This window comes from Mustela nivalis (genome assembly GCF_964662115.1).
Source record: "Mustela nivalis genome assembly, chromosome: 9".
NCBI lineage: Eukaryota > Metazoa > Chordata > Mammalia > Carnivora > Mustelidae > Mustela > Mustela nivalis.
In genome coordinates this window covers 111457389-111479182 of record NC_139028.1, presented here as the reverse complement: position 1 = coordinate 111479182, position 21794 = coordinate 111457389, and the positions used below count along the sequence as shown (strand labels likewise).

The 21794-nt window shown below is 49.4% G+C and overlaps 1 protein-coding gene across 4 annotated transcripts; it reads left to right on the top strand.

The window, feature by feature from the left end:
- Positions 1-58: 58 nt before the first annotated feature.
- On the top strand, positions 59-21467 carry STX5 (syntaxin 5). 4 transcript variants are annotated; one of them, XM_082748168.1, is made up of 11 exons: positions 59-250; positions 948-1191; positions 2848-2918; positions 3089-3144; positions 3261-3331; positions 6634-6750; positions 6835-6891; positions 7073-7154; positions 7829-7935; positions 8096-8217; positions 20713-21467. In XM_082748168.1, exons 2-11 carry the CDS (start codon positions 967-969, stop codon positions 20870-20872), a joined length of 1068 nt encoding a protein of 355 aa, XP_082604294.1. In that variant the 5' UTR covers positions 59-250; positions 948-966; the 3' UTR covers positions 20873-21467. The 4 variants fall into 4 exon arrangements, with proteins under 4 accessions (XP_082604294.1, XP_082604295.1, XP_082604296.1 ...); XM_082748169.1 differs by having other exon boundaries at positions 90-250; positions 1033-1191; XM_082748170.1 differs by having other exon boundaries at positions 108-250; positions 1100-1191.
- Positions 21468-21794: the final 327 nt, after the last annotated feature.

The window sequence follows — 21794 nt, the reverse complement described above, 5'->3', positions numbered from 1 at the left end:
GGGGTCGCGAGCAGCCTAGCCAATGGGAGGGCGGAGTCGCTCTTGCGTTTGGGTGGGGGGGCGTGTCTCTCGAGTCCCTGTGCTCCAAAAGGCGTGGCACCGCCCTCTCGTCACCGGGGGAGGGGTTACGTGTGGGTGACGTGGCGGCTTCCAGTCTGGTCGGATTTCGGCGGCTACCTGGCTTGGAGAGGAGGCGGTGACCACCCGGGAGACTGTGGCAGCGGCGGCGGCGGCAGGAGGCAGAGAGGAGGTAGAACTCGCTCTAGAAGGGGTCTGGCCGTCGTGTCCGCTCCGGGCTGCGGCTTTCCGGGGGCGGCGACGGGAGGGGGGAAGGGAACCTGGAGCGAGCGGGCCAGTCCTGCCGGCCCGGCTCGGGGTGAGGGAATACTTCGCCGTCCAATCAGGGAAGTCCCTGTTGAGAAAGACGTCGGCATTACCTAATCAGTGGCTACAGTCCTCCAGAAGGCGGGACTTGGGCGGGGGTGGGACTTCCTGTTTCAAATAAACACCTAGAGATTTTTTTTCGCCCCCCTCCGCCCACCGAAGTGGGTCCCTCTCGGGAGGTCGGTCACCGTTTCTCCCTCAGGAGTCGAAGGGATCCGCGGATACGAGAGGGCCCGATTAGGGCCTGGGGCAGTTGCACAGGCCGGGCTGGCGCCTCGGTGCCACGGGACCTGCCTCTGGTCCTGTCCTGCTTCAAGGCCCCCGGCCCGCGCTCTGGCTGCCGGAGCCAAGTTGGTAGAGTGTGAGGAGCGGGACCATTTGGGCTGGAGAGCGGGGACCTGTCCGCCTTGGGCCGGTCCCAGGATCTGCGGGTGGCTTTGGGCGCGAAAGTCCGTGCCAAGTGCAGAAGGGGCCCGAGGATTTACTGGGGTGTGTGTGTTGGGGGCGGGGGATTTGTGGGGAAGGAGGCTGCCTGGGGAATGACATTCTCCCCTCCACAACAGTCCGAGGTTATGCGTCTCAATGATCCCGCGGAAACGCTACGGGTCTAAGAACACGGATCAGGGTGTCTACCTGGGTCTCTCAAAGACACAGGTCCTGTCCCCTGCAACTGCTGGCAGTAGCAGCAGCGACATCGCCCCTCTGCCCCCCCCAGTGGCCCTGGTCCCTCCCCCTCCCAACACCATGTCCTGCCGGGATCGGACCCAGGAGTTCCTGTCCGCCTGCAAGTCCCTGCAGAGCCGTCAGGTAAGGACCAGGAGTGGAAAAGGCAGCAGTGAGCCTTAGCGAAATCTGAGAGAGGCTGTGCTCCAGCACTGTTGATAGACATAATTTGGGGGTGGGGGATGGTGACCTCTTGCAGAACTGATCTGGTTTGGAGGGGCTGTAGGATCTACTCAGCAACAGAAAAGGGGTGGGTCAGCTATCTGGATGCAAGTATCTAAAGTTTTCTGTGAGAAATTCCCCCAGAGGGTAGGAGTTGCTAATCTTCCAAGGAATATTTCAGGATGAGAGGTGGCTGCAGTATATTTGGAGTGGATAAGGAACACGTTCTAGAAAGAGCCTTTAGCTCAGAGACAGGGACTTTGAGTTCTAGTTCCGGAGTAGTCCTACCATAAATTTGCTCTGTGGCCACAGGAAACTTAGTCTAGTTGGGTCTCAGGGGTTTTTTTGGCGGGGGCGGGGTGGTGGTGGTGGTGAGCAGGGAGGTGTGGGGCTTTTTTGTTTTTGATTTAAAGTAGACTCCATGTCCCGTGTGGATCCCAGTGTGCGGCTTGAACTCCTAACCCTGAGATCAAGACCTGAACTGCGATCGAGAGTCAGAGATTTAAGGGCGCCTGGGTGGCTCAGTGGGTTAAGCCTCTGCCTTTGGCTCAGGTCATGATCTGAGGTTCCTGGGCCGGAGGCCCCCCATCGGGCTTGAGCCCCTGCATCGAGCCTGCTTCCTCCACTCTGTCTCTGCCTGCCTCTCTGCATACTTGTGATCTCTATCTGTCAAATCAAATCAAATCAAATAAATCTTTAAGAAAAGAGAAAGAGTCAGAGGTTTAGCCAACTGATGCCCCTGGACCTCAGTTTTTACATCTATCAAATGAAAGCCTTTTTTTTTTTTTTTAAAGCATTTATTTATTTATTTATTTGACACAGAGAGAGAGTGCGAGCGAGAGAGCACAGGCAGGGGGAGGCAGAGGGGCAGAGGCAGAGGGAGATGCAGACTCCTTGCTGAGCAGGAAGCTGGATGTAGGGCTTGATCCCAGGACCCTGAGATCATGACCTGAGCTGAAGGCAGAGGGTCAACTGACTGAGTCACCCAGGCGCCCCTAAAACAGTTTTTTTTGATAAGTAGTTTTTACCAAAATTACTTTGGAATGCTTTTTTACAAATTAGATTCCCTTTCAGTCCACACATCTTGAATCAAAGTGGGACCTGAGTGACTGTAATTTTAAGTATTTTTACTGCTCAGGTCTTAACAACTGCTTTTCTGTATGATCTCCAAGAGCTTTCCAGTTATCCTCTTTGATTTCCTGATCGGAGAACTAAAATGGCAATGGTGCCTATCATTTATTTAGTGCTTACAATGTCTGAGGCATCTAACTAAAATACTTTATGGCCCTCATGCTGTTTAATTTTAGCAGCAACAACAGGAGGTGTGTGGATTGTCTTCTTTTTACGCAAGAGAAAACAGATTCAGAATGGTTTAAGTCACTTCCGCCAAACCCCAGCTAATAAGTGGTGGAGTCAAGATTTGCCCAGGTTCAGATCTGAGCTCTAAATGACCGCTACTGATAAACTTGGACCATCCGGTGGAGGTCCTTGGGAGAATGTAGCTGATACCTAAGAAGCAGTGAGAGCTGGAAATGGGGAGGGGGAGCTAAAGTGTCACTCCTTGACGTTGTATTTCAGAATGGAATCCAGACAAACAAGCCAGCTCTGCGTGCTGTCCGGCAGCGCAGTGAATTTACCCTCATGGCCAAGTAAGTTGAGAGGTTACGTGGTGGGGTGCTCCAGGGTCCGGGAGCAGTAGGCTTGCCTCGGGGGGCCTTGGCTGTGAGGGAGGGCCGCAGCTCAGTTTTGCTGGAGCTAATGTGGGAATAGGCCCTGTCCTGCCCTTTCCCGTGGTGCCCTCACTGATGCTCGTTTCCAGGCGCATTGGGAAAGACCTCAGCAACACATTTGCCAAGCTGGAGAAGCTGACAATCTGTGAGTGTTCTTGGGGTCTTTCAGAGATGGGACAGTGAACCAGAGAGGGCTGAGGAACCGTTCTCCCTGAGCCTGGTCTCTGACCTCCCCCGTCGTGGCCTCCTTTGTCTCTGCAGTGGCAAAGCGCAAGTCCCTCTTCGATGATAAAGCGGTGGAGATCGAGGAGCTGACTTACATCATCAAACAGGTGAGCTGCTGGCCCTCAGGATCCTGCGTTCCCATCAGATCGCGCTGCAAGTCGCCGTTATCACGGAGGTCCAGAGCAAGTTTCCAGAGCCAGCCCCAGACATCCTGCTCATGTGTTGGCCATCAGCTGTGTACAAAGCACAGTACAAAAGCTCGAGGCAAGATTTCCGCCTTCAGGGCTTATTGTCTCCAAAAGGTAGCCAGTCCCACAAACTCAGACTTACAGTGAGGAGAAGGCAAGGGGTCTAGACCTTACAAAAAGATGAATGAGACGGTCTGGGGACCCTGGGGCAGATTTTCTAGAGGGAGTGAAGTCTGAACTGGTTTCAAGACTTGCCTGCAGGCCGTGGAAGAACATTCCAACAGAAGAAACAGTGTGTGCAGTGGCCCAGCTTATAACAGAGAAGGTTGAAGTTTTTGATGAGCTGTTACCTGCCCAGGGAAGCCTACCCTGAGCGTGCTGTTAGTACATCAGTGCTTGCACCTGTGATCTCCTTACCTTGCTGTTTTTCTGGTTATAGCACTGGATCCTTTCTAACATTCTCTGTCATTGACTGACTTACCTTTATTGGTTTTGTTCCCTCCCATCTACCTCATCCCCCCACCCCCAAATAAAGAAAAGAAAAAACTGTAAGTGCCACAAGAACAGAGATTTTTTTTTTTTCTTCCTGCTTGTTCACAGATGTATCCCAAATGCCCGTACTAGTGTCTGGTGTAGAGAAGGTGCTCAGTGTTAGTTGACTGGTTGGCTGGTCACAGGAGATGAGGCTGGGTGGGTAGATCGGTGGCTGGTTGGGAAGCTCCTTGTGGGCCTGGGTAAGGAGCATGGAATCCCTGACTGCCAGATGTTACAAGGACGCTAAGAATCTGGAGCATAGTCTATCTGGAAGGCCCCCGGATAGCAGAATCTGTACCGTTGTGATTCCTTCCTCTCCCAGCACAATGTTAAGAGCATGAAACTTGAAGTTGAATGACCATAAAGGGGGAAAAAACCCAGTCTGGAGCACGGGTGGGCAAAGAGGCTAGGGAGGAGGTTCTACTGCTGTCCGGGGGCAGCCGTGTTCACGAGGTGCCTTGTGGGGGAGTAGAGAGAGGATGCCACCATCTACTGGGTCACTCTTGCATAGGCTTTGAAGAACCACTGCCTGGTTTCAGACAGAAGAGTTCAGATCCCAAGTTCACCAACTATGGTGTAGCGTTGGGTAAGCCATCTAACTACTCTGAGCTTCGGTTCCCGTATGATGGTCGCAGCACCTACCTCGGAGGGTGGTTGTGGGAATTCAGTTGTTTATTTTTGGAGTCACATTATTGGGTGACCTATAGCTGCCTGGTTCTGGGGGATTCAGCAGTGAGCAGGAGCAGGACAGGTGCGGTACCTGCCCTGGGGGGGTTCCCTCTTCTCTCTCTCCTTTCCTTGCTTCCTTATTTATTTATTTATTTATTTGCGAGAGGGGGAGGGGAGGGAGAGGGAGAGACACTAGACAAGTAGATAGAAAAAACAATTTCAGGGTGGTGAATCCTATTAAAGAAATAAATTGAGTTCCTCCGGCTGGGGTCTTAGTAGATGGAGGTGATCTAGGATGGCCCGTGAGAAGGGGCATTGAGACCCGAATGGTGATGAAAAAGCATCTTCCAAAGATGTGGCGGGAGCACTTTTCAGAAAGTGGGACTAGCAAAGGGAAAGGCTGTGCAGGGCGGGCCGCCTTAGCGCGCCTCCGAAACACAGAGGGAGTGCAGTGCGGTTACCGCAACGAATGAGGAGACCCGGAGGGGGGAGGTCAGGGAAATGCGCAGAGCCTGTGACGTCTGCGTCCGCCAGGGAAGGAGTTTGGCTTGTGTTCTAAATTTAGTGGAAAACTCTTGGAAGATTTTAAGCAGAGCAGTGAAGTGCTCCGTTTCTGGTTCAAAAGCTCACTCTGCTCGCTGTGTCGAGGGTGAATGGGCGAGGGCAGGCTGCAAGGGGAAAGTCACTTAGGAGGCTCTTGGCGAATGTTAAGAGAAGGTGACAATAGGGTCCAGGGCAGGTTTCGTGGGGAAGGAGGTGAGCGGCCCGATTCGGAGCGTCTGTTCCGGCTCAGCCGGGTTCTCTGTGGGCTCCCGCAGAGGCTCCGTATGGATTAAGGGGAAAGAGAGGACATGGGGATGGCTCTCTTGCGTCTGGTCTGAGCAGCTGGCGACTGGTGGTGCCATTTGCCAGAAGGGAAAAATAGGGAGAGGGGGGAACAGCTTTTGGCAGGGAGTTGGGAGTTGTTTTCTGTGGTGAGTGTAAGGGCAAAGAAAGTCGCAAGCTGCCTAGCGCGCTGTGTGGCACAGAGACACAGGCGCTCGGTGCCCGGTAAGTGACCCGTAGACTGTGGTTGTGTTGTGGCAGAGAGATGGGCTTAGGAGGTATGAGTATGTGACTTAGAAACTTCCAGCCTGGGTGCCTTCGTGGGAAGTGGTACCATTTTTCCGAGGTAGAACTCTGGGGGACGAGATTTTATGGGGAGAAGCCGTGGAGTGCGGTTTTGGACGTGGGGCTGTAAGGAGGTTGTATCAGCTCCAAAGGGCCAGACCAGTCAGCTGTGGATATCGTCCGTGGCTCTCGAATGCTTGTGGCTGGATTGCTAAGTGGGGGGACTGTTAGAGGAATTCTAGAAGTTGCCTAATCTAGTTTGTCTTCAGTGTGTGCCTCCCCCTTATCCCCTGGGCAGACTTTCTCTGCTACGCCCCAGCCATCTCCTTTGTCTCTGTCTTGACAAGCCAGATTGGGGAGCGGAGGATGCCTTGGTCTGGTGTAGAAGGCCGGGCTGTGCTACTTTACCTCATCATGTGTGACCTTGGACAAGTCACAGCTTTTACTCTTTTGCTATAATGGCTTTTGAAAGGAGTTTTGTGTATAAGAGGCGTTTTGTTGATGCTTCCGGGACACACGGAGTCTTTGACTCTTCCCTTTTCCTGACTGCCGTACAGTGCTCTGCTGGCCAGCGTGCACTGGGTGTGAGATCATGGCCTTCGAAGTAGTTCTCTGGTCACATGTCTGGCCTCGCAGGTAAAGTTGAGTCAGAGGGTGAAGGGGGTAAAGTCAGTTATTTAGAAATGGATGAGACCAGATTTTGCCTCTTCTGGCTCTACTCCGCAGAGACTGAGCCAGAGCAAAGTCCGGAGCTTGGACCATCCCAGAAGCCCCTTCTGGTCTGACTTTGAAATACCCTCCCCATCGTTCGTAACTTCCACCCTGTCGTCCTTACTGGAGCTGTCCATGAGGGAGAGACGTTGGCCGAGGACCCCTTTGTTAACAGTTTTTCTCTTGGCTCTCCGTAGGACATCAACAGCCTCAACAAACAAATTGCCCAGCTTCAGGACTTTGTGAGGGCCAAGGGCAGCCAGAGTGGCCGGCACCTGCAAACCCATTCCAACACCATCGTGGTCTCCCTGCAGGTGGGACCTGGAGTCGGTGGAGGGGGAGGCAGAAGGGAGAAAGAGACTGTCTTCTTTGGCCAACCCTCTCTCCTTTTGTTCTAGTCAAAACTGGCCTCGATGTCCAATGACTTCAAATCAGTTTTAGAAGTGAGGACAGAGGTAAGAAGCATCTGTGTAGGAGGCATAGGAATCGGGGTAAGGGCCCAAGGGAGATGGGGAAGGAACAGTGGAGGGGTACGGGTAACAGTGTCATGCAGTGTCATAGGCCGACAGGAGGGTCTCTCTAACATGCCTGCTTCCCAGAGGCCTCGGGACCTTTGCATTTCTTCCCCAACCCCAGAACCTGAAGCAGCAGAGGAATCGGCGGGAACAGTTCTCCCGGGCACCTGTGTCAGCCCTGCCCTTGGCCCCCAACCACCTGGGTAAGTCACCAGCAGTGCAGGGAGCCCTGAGGGGTAAGACTCAGTGACCGTGTCTGTGATGGCATCCTCTAACCCCGCGAGGGCAGGGTGTGCGTAGAATGGACAGGCATCCTTGAGATGCCAGGATTTCTCTCTCAGAGGTCAAACCCCACGGCTGGCTTTCACGACCCACACTTAGTCTCCCACGTTCTCACTGTTGGGGCTGACTTCAGTCCTGTGCACTAGAATGCCTCTAACATTTTTATTATTCGTTCACATTCTCTCATTTAATTTTCACCACCACCTCAGAGAAAGCCACTATTATTATGCGTCATTTATTTATTTATTTATTTATTTTTAAAAGATTTTATTTATTTATCTGACAGAGATCACAAGTAGGCAGAGAGAGAGGAGGAAGCAGACTCCCCGCTGAGCAGAGAGCCCGATGTGGGGCTCGATCCCAGGACCCTGAGATCATGACCCAGTCCGAAGACAGCGGCTTTAACCCACTGAGCCACTGAGGCGCCCCTTATTATGCATCATTTAAAGGGGAAGAAACTGAGGCCCAGTGAGATTAAATGACTTGTCCAGGGTCACAAGGCTAGGAAGTGCCTGCGCTGGGATTCAAACCCAGAGCATGTGGGCTTTGAACCTGCTTTCAAGCACTACAAAGTGCCTTTTCTTTCTTTTCCCAGGGGGCAGTGCTGTGGTTTTGGGGGCAGAGTCTCGTGCCTCCGGGGATGTGGCCATTGACATGATGGATTCTCGGACCAGCCAGCAGCTGCAGCTCATTGATGAGCAGGTACCTGGGCTCAGAACTGGGGAGGAGATGCTCATCTATCCTTAGCAAGTGTGTGAAATGTGCGTTGAGTAGAGTGGCCACGCTGGGAAGGGGTCCTGAAGAAGCAGGCCCTCCGCTGAGGAAGCTCCGAGAGTTCATGGGTGCTGTCTCTCCCCTGAAGGATTCCTACATCCAGAGCCGGGCAGACACCATGCAGAACATCGAGTCCACAATTGTCGAGCTGGGCTCCATCTTTCAGCAGTTGGCACACATGGTTAAGGAGCAGGAAGAAACCATTCAGAGGTGAGACTCTCTTTTACCCCGGGCAGAAGAGCCTTCTGTTCCTGTGGGGTGACATCCTAAAGGCCCCCAGGGACAGCTTGCTGCCCTTCGAAAGAGTAGAGGGAATCCGGCCTACCCACGGGGTTCCTTCAACAAGTGTTCATGGAGTGTGTGTTTCTGGTCAGGTGCTGTTCTAGGTGCTGAGGATACACCGATGAGTAGAACCATGACATCTCTATAGCGTAAGGGTGAGATTCAGGAGGGTGGGTGAGCACAGCTGTTTAAAAGAGTTGACAAGGGGCACCTGGTGGCTCAGTGGGTTAAGCCGCTGCCTTCGGCTCAGGTCATGATCTCAGGTTCCTGGGCCGAGCCCCGTGTTGGGCTCTCTGCTCAGCAGGGAGCCTCTTTCCTCCTCTCTCTCTCTGCCTGCCTACCTGCCTACTTGTGATCTCTGTCAAATAAATAAATAAAATCTTAAAAAATAAATAAATAAAATAAAAGAGTTGACAAGAAATTTTCAGGTAGTGATAAGATATACGTGGAGAATTATGGTGGGATGACATGTTAAGAAAGGGATCATGGGGCACCTGGATGGCTCAGGCTGCCTTTGGCTCAGGTGGTCCTGGGATGGAGCCCAGCATTGGGCTCCCTGCTCAGTGGAGAGCCTGCTTCTGCCGCTCTGCCTGTTTGTGCTTCTTTTCTATCTCTCTGTCAAATAAGTAAATAAAATCTTTTTTTTTTAATTTTTTATTTATTTGACAGAGAGATCACAAGTAGTCAGAGAGGCAGGCAGAGAGAGAGGAGGAAGCAGACTCCCCGCTGAGCAGGGGCTGGATCCCAGGACCCTGGGATCATGACCTGAGCCAAAGGCAGAGGCTTTAACCCACTGAGCCACCCAGGCGCCCCAGTAAATAAAATCTTAAAAAAAAAAAAAATCCATTCTATCAGTGGACTCCTACACTTCTGTGTTTTGGCTATTGTAGATAATGCTGCAGCGAACATTGGGGTGCATATTATCTTTCTGAGTTAGTGTTTTCTTTTTCTTTGGATAAATGCCCAGAAATGGAATTACTGGATCATGTGGATCATGTGATAGCTATATTTTTAATTTTTTGAGGAACCTCTGTACTGTTTCCCAGAGTCGCTGTATCAGTTTGCATTCCCACTAACAGTGCACAAAGGTTCCTTTTCTCCACATCCTCACCAGCACATACATACATACATCATACATACATACATATATATATATATTATTTTTTTTTTTTTGGCTATTTTATTTTGTTTAGTTTTTTAAGATATTGTTTATTTGTTTGACAGAAATCACAAGTAGGGAGACAGGCAGGCAGAGAGAGAGAGAGAGAGAGAGGAGCAGGCTCCCTGCTGAACAGAGCGCCCAACATGTGGGGCTCGATCCCAGGACCCTGAGATCACAACCCAAGCCAAAGGCAGAGGCTTAACCCACTGAGCCACCCAGGTACCCCTGTTTTGTTTTAAGATTTTTATTTGACAGAGAGCAAGATGACAAGTAGAGAGGCAGGCAGAGAGGGTGGGGGGGAGCAGACTCCCTGCTGAGCAGAGAGCCCGATGCAGGACTTGATTCCAGGACCCTGAGATCATGACCCGAGCCAAAGACAGAGGCTTAACCCCCTGAGCCACCTAGGTGCCCCTTTTTTGTTTTGTTTTGTTTTTTAAAGATTTTATTTATTTATTTGAGAGAGAGAGAGACAGTGAGAGAGAGCATGAGCGAGGAGAAGGTCAGAGGGAGAAGCAGACTCCCCATGCAGCTGGGAGCCCGATGTGGGACTCGATCCCAGGACTCCAGGATCATGACCTGAGCCGAAGGCAGTCGTCCAACCAAATGAGCCACCCAGGCATCTCCCCTGTTTTGTTTTTAATGATAGCCATTCTGACGGGTATGAGGTGACTATCTCTTTGTGGTTTGGATTTGTTTTTCTCTGATCATGAGCAGTGTTGAGCATCTGATGTGCTTCTTGGCCATTTGGATGTCTTCTTTGGAAAAATGTCTCTTCAGATTTCCTGCCCATTTTTAAATTAGATGGTTGGTTTGTCTGTTGGTTTGCTGTTGGGTTATATGCAGTCTTTTTTTTTTTTTTTTTTAAGATTTTATTTACTTACTTGAGAGAGAGACAGTGAGAGAGAGCATGAGTGAGGAGAAGGTCAGAGAGAGAAGCAGACTCCCCATGGAGCTGGGAGCCCGATGCGGGACTCGATCCCGGGACTCCAGGATCATGACCTGAGCCGAAGGCAGTCGTCCAACCAACTGAGCCACCCAGGCGTCCCTATATGGAGTCTTTATATATTTTGGATGCTTGCCCCATATCAGATAAATGACTTGCAAACTTTTCTCCTGTTCAGTAAGAAAGAACTTTGTTGATAGTTTCTTCTCTGTGCCAAAGCTTTTTAGTTTGATGTACTCGCATTTGTTATTTTTGCTTTTGTGGCCCTTGCCTGTGGAGTCAGGTCCAAAAATATTGCTAAGTGATGTCAAGGAACCTGCCACCTGTGTTCTCATCTAGAATTTTTATTGATTTCAGGTCTTGCATTCAAGTTTTTTATCCATCGTGAATTAATTTTTGCATGTGGTGAAAGAAAGTGGTCCAGGGTCACTCTCCACATGTAGCTGTGCAGTCGCCCCACACATTTGTCACTGAGACTGTCTTCCCCGTTTATATTCTTGCCTCCTCTGATTAATTGATCACATACGAGTGGATTTATGTCTGGGTGTTCTCTCCTGTTGCGTTGATCTATGTGTTTGTATTTGCGCCCGTACCAGGCTGTCCTGGTGACTCACTCTAGTTTTGTGGCATAGGTTGAAATTAGGGCATGTGATGCCTCCAGCTGTGTTCTTTCTCAAGATTGCTTTGGCTACTCAGAGTCTTCTGTGATTCCATAAAAATAGTGTACTTTTGGGGGCGCCTGGGTAGCTCAGTCTCAGGTCATGATTTCGGGGCTCTGGGATGGAGCCCCACATCGGGCTATCTGCTCGGCAGGGAGCCTGCTTCCTCTCTCTCTCTGCCTGCCTCTGCCTGCTTGTGATCTCTCTCTCTCTGTCAAATAAATAAATTTTTAAAAAATAGTGTACTTTTTAATAAGGTTGGATTTAGGCTTACCATTTTACTATTTGCTTTCTCTTTCTTTTTTTCCTGGGTTTTTTTTTTTTTTTTTTGTCCTTTTGTTCCTCTTTCTCTATCATCTTTTGAACAATGGAAATTTTTTTCAAAATTCCACCAAAAATTTTTTTGTTGGTATTTTAGCTAAACGTCATTCCATTTTTTTTTTTTTTTTAAGCAGCAGGAAGAGAGAGAGAGGGGGAAGCAGGCTCCCTGCTGAGCAGAGAGTCTGATGCGGCCTTGATCCCAGGACCCTGAGACCATGACCCAAGCCAAAGGCAGAGGCTTAACCCACTGAGCCACCCAGGTGCCCCTGCACCTTCATTCTTGAAGGATGTTTTCCCTGGATATAGAATTCTGGGTTGGTTTTCAGGTTCACTCTTCAGGCACTTTAGCTGTATCACTCTACTGAGCTTTGGTCTTCCTTGTTCTTAATGAGAAGGTGGTGATGACTTCAGCTTTGTATGTAATGTGTTTTTCTCTGGCTGCTTTTCCGGTTTTTTTGTATGTTTGTTTTTTTGTTTGTGTGGGTTTGTTTTGTCTTTGATTTTCAGCAGTTGACTATTACGTCTCTTGATGTCGTTTTCGTTGAACTTCCCTTTCCCGGGGTTCTCGGAGTTTCTCGCATCTGTATATCTATATCTCTCATGACGTTTAGGAGACATTTGGCCGTTATTGACTCAGACTGTGCCCAATTCCTCAGACTGGTTCACTGTTCTCCGTTCAGTAGGAGGGAGCGCTCAGAGCGGAGGGCGGGGGACGAGATGTGGGAGGGGGAGGAGTTTGGCAACCGCTACTTAAAGGATGTTTGTTTGTTTATTTATTCATCGACTATAGTACCAGCCCTTTATAAGGTGCTACGAGTCTAGCCATCATGGTCCTGGAATCAAGAGGCTTCAAAAGACCGATTCTTCCCTGGTTCAGCTGAGACCTAGGGAACTCCTTACTGGGTTGGTTCCGTAAACACCGTAGCTCCTCAGGCTGTGATGTACTTTGTATATTAGAATATTGTTATAGGTTCTGTGAAATGGAATCATAAAAGATACTTGGGTTTGGGATGCCTGGGTAGCTTAGTCATTTGGGCATCTGCCTTCAGCTTGGATCACGATCCCGGGATCCTGGGATCAAGTCCCGCATGGGGCTCCTTGCTCAATAGGGAGCCTGCTTCTCCCTCTGCCTCCCTGCTTGTGCTCTCTCCCTGATGGATAAATTAGTAAAATCTTAAAAAACAACAAAAAAAAAGTTACTTAGGTTCTTTCTGCATCCTTTATGTGTTTTAAATAGTTAACATTAGGGGCACCTGAGTGGCTCAGTCAGTTAAGCGTCTGCCTTCAGTTCAGGTCGTGATCTCAGGGTCCTGGGATCGAGCCCCGCATAGGGCTCCGTGCTCAGTTGGTGAGTCTGCTTCTCCTTCTTCCTCTCCCTCTGTGATCTGTCTCATTCTTGATTGCTCTCAAATAAATAAATAAAACCTGAAAAAAAAGTAGCTAACATTCTCTGCATCTGCTTGCAACCTTACATTCTAGTCTTCCTTGAAAGAGTCTTTCAGTGTTAGTGTTCATTTCTTTATGGGTTTAGCAAACATCTGGTGCTGCTCTGAGCTAGTCCTGCTGGATCTGGGGATAGGAGGGTGAAAGACCGTTCCGGTCCTTGCGGCGCTCGTGTCTAGTAGGAGAAACACGCACTGACAGTTCCACTTCAGGATGGTAAGGGCAGAGAGAGAAGGAGGTAAGGGAACTCAGGCCAGGTACCTCTCCTAGAAATAAAAGATAGCAAACTAAGTCCTGAGGAGGAATGCCAGCCAAAGGAAAGGAAAGGCCATTCCAGAACAGCTAAGTAATGAAAAAGGGCTTGGTGGCTTCCAGGAATGCAGACTTAGTGCACACAGCAGGCAGGCAGGCAGGCGGGCAGGCAGAGTGGGGAGGGAGGAAGCTGAAGAGGCAGAGCTAGATCACAGAGGACCTGTGTGCCACATTCTCAGGGAGAAGTAGATGGATGCTGGGGGAGGGGAACGAGCTTTGTTCGGGACGTGCTGACTGGCAGACTCCCTGGGCCCTCCAAATGGCATTTGCTGTGTGGCCTGAGGCTCAGCAGAGAGGGCTGGGCTAGAGATAAGGACTTGGGGGAGTCCATGGCCTCCTGGTGAAGCCGAGGACATAGATGAGACTACCCCGAGACAGGGGTCAAGTGAGAAAAAGGACAGGACAGATCCCTGTGGCTCCAGGAGTCCTGGGAGAAGGGGGAAGGATTTGTCCAGGAGGCCGAGGAAGACGGCTAAGAAAGATGACAAAAGAAAGCGGAGAGAAATGTGTCCTTAGAAGCTGAGGTGGTGGGGATTTTAGGACGAAAGGAGTGGATGTTTCTCGGTGCCCCTGAAAAAGGAGGTGTGAGGTGAGGAGGGTAGCCAGGGGACTGCGGGGCTGGGAGTGATTGCATCAGTGCAGCAACTTCTGTTGGATGGCTCAGAAGCAGTTTTACAGGGGATTGAAACACAAAAGGGAAATAACAAAAGAGAAAAATTGTGGGCAACTGTGTACAAGAAATGGAGATTTTGAAAGGATGAATTTTTTTTTTTATTGTATTTGTTTATTTTTTTAAGATTTTATTTGCGAGAGAGAGAATGTGCTCGTGTGTGCACATGAGTCAGGGGAGCAGCAGAGGGAGAGGGAGAAGCAGGCACCCCTCTGAGCAGGGAGCCTGATGCTGGGCTCTATCCCAGGATCCGGAGATCATGACCTGAGCCAAAGGCAGACGCTTGACTGAATGAGCCACCCAAGGATGAAATTTTTTTTTTTTTTTAAATGACCTTTCTTTTTTTTTTTTTTTTTTTTTTTTTAAGATTTTATTTATTTATTTGACAGAGAGAAATCACAAGTAGATGGAGAGGCAGGCAGAGAGAGAGGGGGGGGGGAGCAGGCTCCCTGCTGAGCAGAGAGCCGGATGCGGGACTCGATCCCAGGACCCTGAGACCATGACCTGAGCCGAAGGCAGCGGCTTAACCCACTGAGCCACCCAGGCGCCCCCAAGGATGAAATTTTTTAAATAGACATTCTTCTCTTTGCTTCCTGCATGCCAGTGGATCTGGATTTGAACACCCTTTTTAGAAACCATTGATTTAGGGGTGCCTGGGTGGCTCAGTGGGTTAAAGCCTCTGCCTTCGGCTCAGGTCATGATCTCAGGGTCCTGGGATCGAGTCCCGCATTGGGCTCTCTGCTCAGTGGGGAGCCTGCTTCTTCCTTTCTCTCTCTCTGGCTGCCTCTCTGCTTACTTGTGATCTGTCAAATAAATAAATAAAATCTTTTAAAAAAAAAAAAAGAAAGAAGCACGATGTGTTTAAAAAAAAAAAAAGAAACCACTGATTTAGTCCAAAAGTCTTCAATATGTAGATTCCTGGGCCCCATTCTAAACTTTCTGAATATAAGACATGAGAATCTGCATTTTGGGGATGCTCAGCACGTGATTCTTATTTTTTTTCTGAGGTATGAAAACTGCTGACCTGTTACTCCATTGTTTCGCTTTGCACCCCGATTTGTAACTTACAGGATTTCTAACTAGTAGAAAAGTTGGAAGGATCATACAAATGAACACTATGTTCCTTTCACTCAGATTTGCCCACTTAATATTTTCTCACATTTGCTTTCCCTCCTTTTTGTTCCTCTGAACCATCGGAAAGTGCAAAGATCATGACATTTTTATCCCTAAAGACTTCAGCAGGCACCCTTCCAGAATTGGTTTTCTCCTGAACAGCCACAGTGCCACTATCATACCTAAGATGACAAACAATTCTCTGTCATTACCCACTGTTTAGTCCATACTGAAATTTCCCCAGCTGTTCTAAAAACAAGTGCTTTTAGCTTTTTTTCCTTGAATTTAAGACCCAGGCAGTGGTCACACCTGGCATTTGATATGTCTCTTTAGTCTGCCCTCTGTTTTGCTTCTTGTGACACTGACTTTTCTTGGAGGAGGCCAATGCCTCTTGTAGAAGGTCCTGCATGTGTGTTAGCTCAGTGTTGCCTCATGATGGGATCTAGGTTATAGACTGTTAGCCAGCTACATAGCTGATTATTACCAGTGGGCACTGGATGAGGTTATTCCTTTATTGGCGATGGCAAGTTTGGTCACTTGTTTAATGCGGTGAGCATCTGGCTAAGTCATCTGTAGAGTGGCGCTTCGAATGCCTGTGAACGTCCGCCTCCCTAGACCCATGATAGTCCTTGCCTGATACAGGCGTGACTGTGTGTGAGACCAAGTGGCAGTTTTCTAATTCATCCCTTCTTTTTTTTTTTTTAAAGATTTTATTTACTTATTTGACAGAGATCACAATTAGGCAGAGAGGCAGGCAGAAAGAGAAAGGGAAGCAGGCTTTCTGCTGAGCAGAGAGCCCAATGCGGGGCTTGATCCCAGGACCCTGGGATCATGACCCAAGTCGAAAGCAGAGGCTTTAACCCACTGAACCACCGAGGCACCCCTCTAATTCATCCCTTCTACATTTACTAGCTGCACCCTTCTGTAAAACAGGAGCCTTCTCTCTTTAAACATTACTGGGAATAATGGATTTCTTTTTCGTATCCGATGTACTGTAATCCATTACCATCACCGTTTTCTCTTTTTTCTTTTAAAATTTTTTTAAAGATTTTATTTATTTGTTTAAATTTTTTTAAAAGATTTTATTTTATTGACAGATCACAAGTAGGCAGAGAGGCAGGCAGAGAGAGAGGAAGGGAAGCAGTCTCCCTGCTGAGCCCGATGCAGGGCTTGATCCCAGGATCCTGAGATCATGACCCGAGCCAAAAGCAGCGGCTTAACCCACTGAGCCACCCAGGCGCCCCTCTTTTTAAATTTTTTTTAAAGATTTTATTTATTTGTTTAAATTTTTTTAAAAGATTTTATTTTATTGACAGATCACAAGTAGGCAGAGAGGCAGGCAGAGAGAGAGGAAGGGAAGCAGTCTCCCTGCTGAGCCCGATGCAGGGCTTGATCCCAGGATCCTGAGATCATGACCCGAGCCAAAAGCAGCGGCTTAACCCACTGAGCCACCCAGGCGCCCCTTTTTTTAAATTTTTTTTAAAGATTTTATTTATTTGTTTAAATTGTTTTTAAAGATTTTATTTATTTGACAGACAGATCACAAGTAGGCAGAGAGGCAGGCAGAGAGAAAGGAAGGGAAGCAGTCTCCCCGCTGAGCCCGATGCAGGGCTTGATCCCAGGATCCTGAGATCATGACCTGAGCTGAAGGCAGAGGCTTAACGCACTGAGCCACCCAGGCGCCCCCAGCCATCATCGTTTTTCATCATAGAGTCAGATTTTCTAAAGCTGGCCACGTGGAGCTCCTTTTTTTTTTTTTTTTTTTTTTTTTTTTTTTTTAATTTTGTATATTTGAGAGAGCACAAGCAGAGGGAGCTGCAGGCAGAGGGAGAAGCAGGCTTCCTGCTGAGCAAGGAGCCCAATATAGGACTCTGTCCTAGGGTCCTGGGATCATTACTTGAGCCAAAAGCAGACGCTTAACCCACTGAGCACCCAGGTGTCCCAACATGGAGCTCCTTAAAAGTAGCTTCCATATCCTCTGAATATGACCCAACTCCTATCAATCATTATGAAGCCTTTGGCAAATTGACACTCCGAAAGCTAAAATTCCAGTTTTCCTAATCACGGTCAGATAGTCTTTCCAGTTCCTGGGCTTACCGTCCTTCTCCATTCAACCTCCCTTTTGTCGTCTTCCCTGACTTAAACTCAGCTTTCTCATCCTCTGGGTTTTCATGCCTCTCCCTCACTCTGAGCATGTATCCTTGCCGGTCAGTCAAACTCCAGCTTTTTTTTTTTTTTTTTTTTTTTTTTAAGATTGATTTATTAGAAAGCGGTCACACATGCACAAGGGCAGGGGAGATAGGGAGGTGCTGAGGGGGAGGGCAAGAGACAAGCAGACTCCAGGCTGAGTGGGGAGCCCAGTTTGGGGCTCAGTCTCACAACCCTGAGATCATGACCTGAGCTAGAAGTCAGGAGTTGGACACCTAACTGACTGTGCCACCTAGGCACCCTGAGACTCCAGCTTCTTCTTTTTTTTTAAGATTTTATTTGAGGGGCGCCTGGGTGGCTCGCTGGTTTAAAGCCTCTGCCTTCGGCTCAGGTCATGATCCCAGGATCCTGGGATCGAGCCCCACATCGGGCTCTCTGCTCAGCAGGGAGCCTGCTTCCTCCTCGCTCTCTGCCTGCCGCTCTGCCTACTTATGGTCTCTGCCTGTCAAATAAATAAATAAAATCTTAAAAAAAAAAAAAGAATTTATTTGAGAGCGAGAGAGTGAGCATGAGCAGGGGAGAGGCAGAGGCAGACTTTCCAATGAGCAGGGAACCCAATGCAGGGCGTCGATCCCAGGATCCTGGGATTTGACCCGGGCCAAAGGCAGATGTTTAACCCACTGAGCTACCCAGGCGCCCTGAGACTCCAGCTTCTTCTTCTTCTTTTTTTTTTTTTAAAGATTTTATTTATTTATTTGACAGAGATCATAAGGAGGCAGGAGGAAGCAGGCACCCCGCTGAGCAGAGAGCCTGATGTGGGGCTCGATCCCAGGACCCTGGGATCATGACCTGAGCTGAAGGCAGCGCTTTAACCCACTGAGCCACCCAGGCACCCCAGACTCCAGCTTCTTTTTTTTTTTTTTTTTCATCCAGACTCCAGCTTCTTTTTTTTTTTTTAAGATTTTATTTATTTATCAGAGGGAGAGAGCGAGCGAGCACAGGCAGACAGAATGGCAGGCAGAGGCAGAGGGAGAAGCAGGCTCCCTGCCGAGCAAGGAGCCCGATGCGGGACTCGATCCCAGGACGCTGGGATCATGACCCGAGCCGAAGGCAGCTGCTCAACCAACTGAGCCACCTAGGCGTCCCTTCCAGACTCCAGCTTCTTAATGCTTGATTCCTTCCCTCTATAGTTTTACTTTCTTTCCGTAAGACATTCCTTCAGCCTCCTCACCGAGCTTTTTCCCTGTTTTCTTCACCCTTCTCCTTTTCAGGCCACATTTGTGGGCCCTCATATCTGTCTTCTGCTCCCCACTACTATCTCTGAGTGTCCCACGGACCCCTAATTCCCTCCCCAGAGCTCCCTCCCATTAGTTTATTTTTTTTATTTATTTTTTTTTAATTTGACAGACAGAGATGACAAGTAGGCAGAGAGGCAGGCAGAGAGAGAGAGAGAGAAGAGAAAGCAGGCTCCCCGCTGAGCAGAGAGCCCGATGCGGGACTCGATCCCAGGACCCTGGGATCATGACCTGAGCCGAAGGCAGAGGGCTTTAACCCACTGAGCCACCCAGGCGCCCCTTTCCCATTAGTTTACATTCATGGACTCTGACTTAAAGTCTTTCTTACTCCAGACTGCATTTACTGTGTATACGTTTTTGTTAAGCAAAGCCATTCATGATTGCCAAGATGAGCTTTCTTGGATATGAAATGTCAGTTGTACCCATAATGAGAAATGAAATGACAGTCCAAAGGTAGGAAACCTGATACTTCAGTTAGCCACTCGGATACAAATAGGGCATCACGTACAGTCTAGACTCCTGTATTTGGGCCTTTTTTAAAGTTTATTTACTTATTTAAGTAATCTCTATCTAACATGGGGCTCGAACTCATGACCCCAACATCAAGAGTCGCATGCTCTTCCTTTTTTTTTTTTTTTTTAAGATATATTTATTTGGGGCACCTGGGTCACTCAGTTAAGTATCTGACTCTTTGATTTCAGCTCTGGTCATGATCTTGTGTTGTGAGATCAAGGCCTGCATCGGGCTCCACACTGAGGGGGCATCTGCTTCAGATTCTCTCTCTCCCTCTCCCCCTGCCATCTCTCTAAAATAAATAAAACCTTAAAAAAAAAAAAAGATTTATTCATGAGAGAGAGAATGTGAGCAGAGGGGGGCCGAGGGAGAGAAAGAATCCCAGCAGACACGCCACTGAGCATGGAGCCTGACCTGGGGCTCGACCCCAGGACCTGGAGATCATGACCTGAACCACAACGAAAAGTCAGAAGCTCAACAGACTGAATCACCCAGGTGCCCCCAGAAAGGCATGGTCTTCTGACCGAGCCAGCCAGGCACCCTTGGGCTCCTACGCTTGGACAGAGTAGTTCGCAGGCCTCATGACTACCTTCTGGGGGCCTGGGGCTTGCAGCCGCTGGCCCAGGCTCTGCTTTCCTTGTTCCAACTGGATTATCAGGCTCCCACTTCTCTGTCCTCACAGCTCACCGCAGTCTCTGCTTCCGGGGCCTCCCTTTGCAAAAGCCCGGGTTTGTATTGGGTTCTCAGGATTGTTGCCTATTCCGGGTAGCCAAGAAATGTTTTCTTTTCCTCAGGCGCCTCTCAAGAGATGGACGTTCCTGGGAGAAACATGTTCTCCTAATAGTAGGGCTTTTCCTATCTCTTGACTTCCTGTCTGTATCATTAAGTTTTTCTTCCTGTCTCACTCAGAACCAGGATTTCCTGACTGCAGGGGTCTGTGAGCACTTTCTCCCATATTACAAATGCAGTGTTACTCATTAGACAAAAATCAATAAACACTGACAAGCGAAGATTTATAATAGCTGACATGGGGGGGCTTTTAGTGTGGGCTGGGCATTTTGTTAACCATTTGAGGCCGACAACAACCCCAGATGCTGTGTTGGGTTCATTCTCATTTTCCCTCCTTTGCAGTGGAAGGAAATGAGTCTGGAGGTTAAATTAAATGACCGGCTCAGAATCACAAGCTAATAAGTTGCAGAGCTGATCTTCACACCAGAGCCAAGCCTCATCCCCACTACCCTTCCAGAGCTTTTTTTTTTTTTTTTTTTAAAGATTTTATTTATTTATTTGACAGAGAGAGATCACAAGTAGGCAGAGAGGCAGGCAGAGAGAGAGAGAGGAGGAAGCAGGCTCCCCGCTGAGCAGAGAGCCCGATGCGGGACTCGATCCCAGGACCCTGAGATCATGACCCGAGCCGAAGGCAGCGGCTTAACCCACTGAGCCACCCAGGCGCCCCCCAGAGCTCTTTCTATATACAAGCATATATACACAAAAATGGGATCGTACTGTATGGAAATACTTCTCACTCCCACATTATCGCGACCCTCTTTCCATGTTGGTAAATCTCCTTCAACAGCAGTCTTTTTTTTTTTTTTTTTTTTTTTTAAGATTTTATTTATTTATTTGACAGAAATCACAAGTAGGCAGAGAGGCAGGCAGAGAGAGAGAGAGGAGGAAGCAGGCTCCCTGCCGAGCAGAGAGCCCGATGCGGGACTCGATCCCAGGACCCTGAGATCATAACCTGAGCCGAAGGCAGCGGCTTAACCACTGAGCCACCCAGGCGCCCCAACAGCAGTCTTTTTAATCGTGGTCTTCTGTTTCCTCTTCTTCCGCCCCACCCCCAGAATCGACGAGAACGTGCTCGGAGCCCAGCTGGATGTTGAGGCCGCCCATTCAGAGATCCTCAAGTACTTCCAGTCGGTCACCTCGAACCGGTGGCTCATGGTCAAAATCTTCCTTATCCTCATTGTCTTCTTCATCATCTTTGTGGTCTTCCTTGCCTGAACCTTCTCCGCTCTGAGGCACTCCATCGGGGTTTGGAACCCCTTTGGGAGGGCAGGTGGCCAGAGCTGTCACTGAGCCTTGTGCAGGGTGCTTGGGAGAAAGGCCCTGTTTCCCTGGAACTGCTGAGAATGGCCACTGCCCCTGCCCCCTGCCCCCTTGCCTCTGGCCACCCTGTCCTCCCCTCACCACCCTCAGGCCCTCGAAACACACAGTTCTGGATTTGTACTCTGCTGTGAAGTGGCTGGAAGGGAGCAGAGGCCAACTGGGGGGCCGGTCGGGGAGGTTGTCTCCACTAGGTAGGAGATTTTTAGAAACTCCCCAGCCTCTTCCAAAGGAAACTTGGGCAGCAAGGGGAGATGATGGCCTTCCCCACCTTCCTGAGAGGGAGGAGAGGAAGTGAAGCCGCCCCCCGGGACCAACTTTCCCATCTGGGTTAGAATTTGACCTCTTTCTTCTTCCTCTCTCCACCATGTGAGGCAAGGGGCCCTGAGCCCCTCAGCTGCCTACACAACCCCAACTTTGGCTGCTGGTGACTCAATCTGCCAAACGCGCTGCAGCCCATTTTCTCCCAATTACAGCAAGACTGTCAGCCTCACTAGCCATGTCGTCATTTCTGGGTGGGAGCGTCGAAGGGCCTTCGCAGCCAGTGGAGTGAGTGCACTGCCTAGTACCAGAACTGAAAGGCTGGGCTGATGGCTCTGAGGGCCAAGCTTTGGGCCCTGTGCACACAGCTGCCTCCGGGCAGGGAACACCTGGGTGCAGCAGTACTTCATGAGCCTGGAAACTTCCCTCCAGAGGGGGAAGCACAACCCCAGAATGGGGCCCTGATCGGTGGCAACTTTCAGGATCACCTCCAGCAGTATCTGTGCCTGCTTCCGCTGCATGCTTCAGCCGGCTGGCCCCTGTTTTTCCTTGAGCTGGA